This window comes from Arvicanthis niloticus, chromosome 27 (assembly GCF_011762505.2).
Source record: "Arvicanthis niloticus isolate mArvNil1 chromosome 27, mArvNil1.pat.X, whole genome shotgun sequence".
Classification (NCBI taxonomy): Eukaryota; Metazoa; Chordata; class Mammalia; order Rodentia; family Muridae; genus Arvicanthis; species Arvicanthis niloticus.
In genome coordinates, this window is record NC_133435.1 from 572,913 (window position 1) to 580,655 (window position 7,743).

The 7,743-nt window shown below is 33.6% G+C and overlaps 1 protein-coding gene across 1 annotated transcript; it reads left to right on the forward strand.

Moving 5' to 3' along the window:
• Positions 1–228: 228 nt before the first annotated feature.
• LOC143439638 (olfactory receptor 7G2-like) lies at positions 229–5,877 on the forward strand. The gene is made up of 2 exons (XM_076925975.1): positions 229–345; positions 2,356–5,877. The coding sequence occupies exon 2, from the start codon at positions 2,372–2,374 to the stop codon at positions 3,299–3,301; it is 930 nt and encodes a 309-aa protein (XP_076782090.1). The 5' UTR covers positions 229–345; positions 2,356–2,371; the 3' UTR covers positions 3,302–5,877.
• Positions 5,878–7,743: the final 1,866 nt, after the last annotated feature.

Genomic DNA, 7,743 nt, shown 5'->3' on the forward strand with positions numbered 1-7,743 from the left:
AGGTATATTTAATTGTATTTTTGCAGAGCTGAGAATTTTTTATTGGATAGACAATTATGTGTTGTACCATATAGAAGACTATTTCTTCAGTTCTCTATAATTTCTTAGTTGTCTGTAACTCATTTATTTGTGGTGAGGCCCCATGAGATTTTCACAATCCACTTTAGCATGCCTATTGTCTGTGTTCAGTTTATATTTAGGCAGTCACATTGCTGAGACTGTGATGAAGCTATGACACCCTTAGAGATTAAATTTATAAGTAAATACCCCAGTCTTCTATGTCTAACAATCTGTCCATATCCTCTTTCTTGATGTTCTCTAAGCCTTATTGTCAGAATTTATATTGTAAGTATAGATCTAGGTACCACAATTCTGTATTTTTATTAATTGTACTTCTGAGCCACTCTACTTGTAAGGTTTTTCTTGGAGTATTATTGTGTTTTTCAATATTATTTTTAAGTTAAATCCTCATCAGTTTTTCCATTTATTTAACTCTGTTCAATTCCTGGAATGCCTATCAAATCCATCAGCCTTATGTGTGTATATCCTTCCTTATCACAAATGTAGATTCTAATTTCAATTCTTTCTTCATACTTCCATTGAGCTGGTTCTTTTTATCTTTTTAAACTCCTTGAATTCTTTGATAAATTTTACAACTATTCTTTTAAATTCTATGTCCTGGGCTTTGTTTATATAATTACCACTAGCAAATATTTCTTAAAAAACAAACAAATTTTATGTTTAAGAAAATAAACACTGGCTTAATATTTCTTTTCCTTTGAATTTTTTCAATAAAATTTTAGCATGTGGACTTTTTTGAAGAAAAGATATGTGGATACTTTTGGTTTAAGGATAGAAGGAATTCAGAGGACCAGATAGGACAAGCTAATGTACAGGATTTATATTTTGGGTTATGCCTGAGGTGTTGGGATAGATATAGCTAGCTGGAAAAATTGTGTATGATAGAGAAGGGGCCTGTGTTTTAGGAGGATAGGCAGAGAGGTTTCTGACAAAAGCCTAGAAATTGGTTTCATAGCTGGCATAAAATGGCATAATAGAATAAAGCACTGGATAGTGGATATTTCAATAGCACTGTTCATTCTTAATTTTGCATTTTAGTCTGAACATTTAAAATGTTACAGACCAATATTTCAATAGTATTTGAATGAAAACATTCATTCTTCTGTGATGATAATTTAAAAAATATTCATAATATTAACTAGACACTAGTTTTATCTTGGTAGTCACAAATGATAACAAATGAAATTTACAATAGTCTACAAAAAGAATAAAACAGAACTTGAGGTCATGAAAAATGATACATAAAATATATATACTAAATTTTGTACATTCTGATATCTTTTTCTTTTATACTCTTATTTCATACTCTACACATAAGAAATATATGGATATCATTGAACACTCTACAAAAGAGATATATGGATATCAAATTTAAGAATGTTAGAAATTGTTTTGAAACATTGATTATACCTTCAAAAACATATTTCAATTTATTAAAAAACTGAAGGATTTTTTGAATGTTAGATTTTCAAAAAACTTGGTGGTTAGATATTATATACCTGGTCTAGTGTCATGAGATTAATCATTCTGAAAATGGACATTGAACATCATTGTTCATTAAGTAAACATATATCTGATATCTGAATAATAGTGAAACAAATAAATGGAGTAATGAGCTTTTTTCTTTACCACCCAACGATATTCACACATGACTCACCATGCAGTGTTCTGCTTAGGAAGCATCATCCACTTATGCTTTCAGAGATGATTTTTCTTCATATATCAATATTTTCTCAGTATTAATTATATCTTCACTACTTATTGTTTAAGTGAAATTTAAGAATCATGAAAAAGATGTTTCTTTATTTTTATCATAAAATGAGAAAATTATAGAATGTAAAACAGAAAAGATGTTGATTATCATCTTTGCTGTGCTCTGCCATACCTGTCTATTATTATTCTTAGTCACTATGCTGTTACTTGCCTCAATAATCACACAAATCTCATATGCATATAGATCTCCTATGCACATATATCATATATACATATATATGTATATATACATACATATACATATATATGTGTATGTGTGTTATATGTGTGTGTATATATGTGTGTGTTTATACATATATTTAAAAGCAGTTTTAAAAGTCCATTATGGGCTACAAGTATCCTGACTAGGCAATGCATTGTAAGTGGAATAAAGAAATTTCTTCTTAAAATTCAGGAGATTACCAATTAAATATTTTGTGTCTATAAGTATGTTTTTCTCACGGAGTCATGTAATAAAACTACATGATCTGACTTTAATTGTATTTTACTTTGTCTTTTCAGTGCTCTTACTGGACAGATGGAAATGAGAAACCAAACAGCTTTTTTAGAATTTCATCTCCTCGGGTTGACAAATGATCCTGAAATAGAATGCCTTATATATGGTATATTTATGTGCATATATCTTGTCACAATTCTGGGAAACATAGTCATCCTCTTAGCAATCTGTTTGGATTCCCACCTCCACACTCCTATGTACTTCTTCTTATCCATTTTGTCTATTAACGACATGTGTCTAACCTCAAGCACTATTCCCAAAATGTTGGTTAACATTCAAACACAGAATAACAAAATCAGTTATATACAATGCATCTCTCAACTCTGCTTTGTCTCAGTTTTCAGTGGTATGGAAAATTTTCTCCTTGCAGTAATGGCCTATGACCGTTATGTGGCCATTTGTAAACCCCTGAGTTACACAGTCATCATGAACCCCTGTTGTTGTGCCCTCTTTGTTCTGCTCTGCCTTTTGTTTAGCATTATAGATGCTCTACTCCACAGTCTAATGGTGCTGCAATTGTCATTCTGCACAAACCTGGAAATCCATAACTTTTTCTGTGAACTTGCTCAGATCCTAAAGCTTGCCTGTTCTGATACTTTCATTAATAACTTGCTTATATTTGCTGCAGTTTTCATATTTGCAGGTGGTGCGTTCTGTGGAGTCATCTTTTCGTATATTTATATTTTGTTGTCAGTTTTGAGAATGACATCCCAAAGAGGAAAGAAAAAAGCCTTTTCCACCTGCACATCTCATATATCTGTTGTATTCTTGTTCTATGGAACTGGTCTTGGTGTATATTTCAGCTCCTCAGTAACTGCATTTACAAGATATTCAGGGGTGGCATCAGTGATGTACACTGTAGTCCCTCAGATGCTGAACCCCTTTATCTACAGTTTAAGAAATCGAGACATGAAGAAAGCCTTTTGGAAATTCATTGCTTGGATATCTTAGGTTCAGCTCTATGTTCTTTGACATAAATGAGAAACTTTTGAGAAATTAAAGGAATGTGCACTCTTTGCAAGTAAAAATGAGTGAGCATATTACTGTTATATGTTTATAAAAGGAATAGATAAAATGATTACAAGCATAATTTTACTTGTTTTCATAACTTGTTGGCTTTGTTATGTTTCATGAAGTATTTCAATCATTTACAACACTCTATTTCAGTATTCTCTGCTCACTTTTCAGAAGAATATAAGACTGGCAATATGGACAGGCATGGGTAATATTTAAATAAATACTATATCTAGAGTATACATTAAAGGTACTAACAGTATAACCAGGATTAGTTGGATTTGAGCAGAATTAGACAAGGATAGGCTGAGAAACAATTATTTCAATACTAATAGCACTATTTATTTTACAATGAATCTACTCATTGCATGCAGTTTATTTGTTTATAAAAAATTTCATCATTAGAAACTCTCAGTGATTTTTAGACAGTTGTAACTTTCAACTGAACACTGACAATTTTTTCAGTCCAATAAGAAATATATTAAGTAATGTCATTGTACTGGTAAAAAAAAAAAACCTTGCATGTAATTTCAGCTGACAAATTTTGCTTTGGAGTAGGACAATTTCACCAACTATTTTTGTATTAATGTGTCCTCAAAGTTTCTTCTTTGTGGAATGGGTTCGCTCCCCTCATTCTATGATAGAAAATTAAGATAATAAGAAAACAATTCAGGAGTAAAGGTATTGTAAACTTGAGAAAAGATCAAAGGTGAATTATTTCCAATACAGGTTGTAATTTTTATATCATGGTATTAAAAGGGCTACAGTGTGGAAGGGAATCCAAGGAAAGCACATGCATAAAAAGTAAGCTCAATTGGGAATATTTTAATTTCTCAGTTATTTTCTGTTAGAAGTCTTTAGTGCTCAATTTGGTTTTTATATCTGTTACTCTTTGTTATATTTGGGAACCTCATCCAATGAGTCATTTTGATCTTTATGTTTCTTACCTATGGGAATCATCATCATATGTGAATGCCTCACTGGGGCATCAACAGTCCATATTTGATGGATACTTTGAGCACCATATTTGATGCAGTTTTTTCTATCTGCATATATATATATATATATATATATATATATATATATATATATATATAATCATCTACTCTCCTACTTGGGTTTGTTGTATACTTAGTAAACTCATTTTTAAAAAATTAAATGTCCAGAGTGAGTTCCAGGACAGCCAGGGCTACACAGAGAAACCCTGTCTCGAAAAACCAAAAAATAAATAAATAAATAAATAAAAAGATTAAATGTATTGGACATTATTCTCCAAATTGTATAGAACACATTAGAGCAGTAAAAATATATTCTTGCTTTCTAATCCAGGTACTTTAACAAATATACAAGTAAATAGATTTTCATTTTATTTTGTCTTTTATAAGTTGCCCTTATTTAGAAATTTTTTTCCTGTGGGTTTGTATGTATTCATAAAAAATTATCATATGAGGTATATTGACAGAGACGTTTAATGACCATTCATTACATACACTGCTATCTAAACTTTTAAAAAAACCTACCAGACAATGTCTGTAAATAATTGGATAGTGGCCCTAAATAGATGCTTCCACTTCCTTTTCTTCTAAGAACTATAGTTTTCTCTTATAAATGTTACAAAACACTCAAGGGAGCAAATATGGAGACAAAGTGTGGGACAGAAACTAAAGGAGGGGCCGTCTGGAGACCATTCCACCTGGGTATCCATCCCATGTGCAGTCACCAAAGGTAGACACTGATGTGGATGTCAGGAAGTTCATGATGACAAGAGCCTGATATAGCTGTCTCCTTAGAGGTCTGCCAGAGTCTGACATATTCAGAAGCAGATGCTCAAGCTAACTGTTGGGCCTTGGATGAGGTAACTACATTTAACCTGCCACCTTCAGTCATGTAACACACAGGTAGAGGGCATGATTAACAAGTCTCCACCTCCAGAGATTTAAATATTAATGAATTATCAAAAGGCCAGGGGGGTAGCTAATTAAGTTATTCCCTACCCTTTTCCCCTCCCTATAAAATTAAGCTCCCCTGGCCTTTGGTGGGGGAACCACCTACATCCATTTACCATGGCATGAACAATAAAAACTGTGGAAAACCAGACTCCACGTGTCGCCTGATCTGTCTGATCTGCCACCGCCAGGTTCCCAGCCTTTGGAAACTTGAGCCACCCACTGCCAGCCCGCAGAGGCTGTACCAATGTGGGACCCTCCGGACTCCCTCTTCCTCTCCCCACCCCCTGCCCGCAAGATTTCTTCCCCACAGCTAACCACTGATCTGATCAAAGGTTTCCCAATGGAGAAGTTAGAGAGAAGACTGAAGGAGCTGAAAGGGTTTGTGGCCCCATGAGGAAAGCAACAATACCAACCAACCAAAGCTCCCTAAACCACAAACCTGGGAGCTCATAGGGAGGGACCCATGACTCCATCTGTATATGTAGGGGAGGATAGCCTTGTCAGACATAGGTGGGAGAGGAGATCATTGTTCCCATGAAGGCTGAACGCCAAGAATGGGGGAATTCGAGGATGGGGAGGTGGGAGTGGGGGGGGTAGCTGGGGGCACATCCTCATAGAAGCAGGATGAGGTGGGGTGGGATAGGAGGTTTCTGGGTAGTGGTAGGAGTTGTGTAAGTGGATAAAATTTGAAATGTAAATATAATATACAATAAAAAATAACAAAAAATTATCTTGAGACTAAAATTTGTTTTGAGAATTGTATATTGCAGAATTCATAGCCATGGTGTATCTACTCATCAAGCAAGCTAAACAGACCTGCTGGAATCTCTGATGTCCTGGAATTCCAACTCGATGCAGTGAAGACACAGCATCAGAGGCTTATCAATTTATTCTCCCCGCTGCCCCTCTTCTAATATCTCAATGCCTGTTATTAAAAAAAAAATTTTAAATGAATAAATGTTGCATATAATGTGTTAGAAGGCAAATATTGAAGCATGAAAGTTGTCCTTGGCAGTTCTCTTGCCATAAATGTTGCCACGTGTCTTACTATGCAACAGATACAAAAGTGAAAGGAACCAATAAAATAAGATATAAATTTTTATTATCGAAATAATTTAGAATTATGCCAAAAGTATTTAATTGCCATCACTTAATCACATTTCCATATTAAACAATAATTCAAGGAAAATCTGAATTTTTCTTAGTCATGGATGTAATTCTCTATGACTAACTTTATAAACATATAGTTTTCAAACTTAAAATTTAAAACAAACATTTTAAATGATTCTTAGATTTGTGGTTATGGTTAAATTATTTAGCCATCCACTTTGTCTCTCCACATCTTTTTAAACACCACTCTTTATTCTCTTTCAAATTGAGGACTTCTTTTTCATTAACTGTAGTATACCCATATGTGTGTGTATGCTTATGTGTTCATATTTCTAGATATATTAATATAACACACTCAGTATAAAGATACTTGTATGTATATTTTTAGGTATGACTGACATTAGATAACCAAATGGTGTACAGTTCCCTGCAGAGGTCTATCTCTTCTTTTTGGCTTACTCTTTCATGGTAACATGCCTATTTCTGCTATTTTGTTCAGCTTATGCTTAGGCAGCCATGGTTTTGAAACTTTATAGATGTTCTTTATATCCTTAGGAGAAACAGTCTTAAAGCAAAATTCCCAATCTTCTGACTCTAACAATCTATCCATCCCTTCTTCTACAATGATCCCAAAGTTTTAGCTATAGGATGTGTTTTGTAGATATATTCTTTGTGATAGATTTCCACAATTCTGCATTGTGATTGTTTCTCATTTTTATTAATGAGCTCCATATGTTGCCAAGAGATGTTTTCTTCATGAGGGGTAATAAATATGCTTTTTCTATGCATGATGAAAATGCTTAGAATGTAGTTAAAGATTATGCTGGTTTAGTAATGTGGTAGATTGAGTTTCTCTCACATATCTGTGGCTACACTAGCCCTGGGAAATTGACTGGATTTCCAGTACTAGGCATGATTTCTTAAGTCCAACTAGAAACTATCAGATACCTCCTTGTTATGTGAGCCACTAATACACACTAAAACTGTTATTATGTTATTCTGGTCATTGTGATTCACAGGTGCAATAGCTGGGCAGAATTGTTGCTTGGTTCCCCCCTTCTGTATCTTGCATAACACTTTCTGTATCATGATGCCTAGTTCCCAGGTAAGGGGCTTTAAGATAAGTTGTTCAGGGACTTTCATCTAAAGTACAAATATAATAATTGAATTCTGTGCTTTTCTGCATTTCTCATTATTTTATTTAATATTCATATATATGTATTTCTTTCCTTATTATTATTATTTTTAATGTTTTTTTTTAAGTTGAGTCATTATCCCCATCCCAGTCCACCCTCTGAAAGTCCTTTATCCCATTCCTTC

Coding starts and splice junctions, on each gene's coding strand:
- LOC143439638 (XM_076925975.1), top strand. CDS start 2,372: ATGGAAATGAGAAACCAAACAGCTTTTTTAGAATTTCATCTCCTCGGG.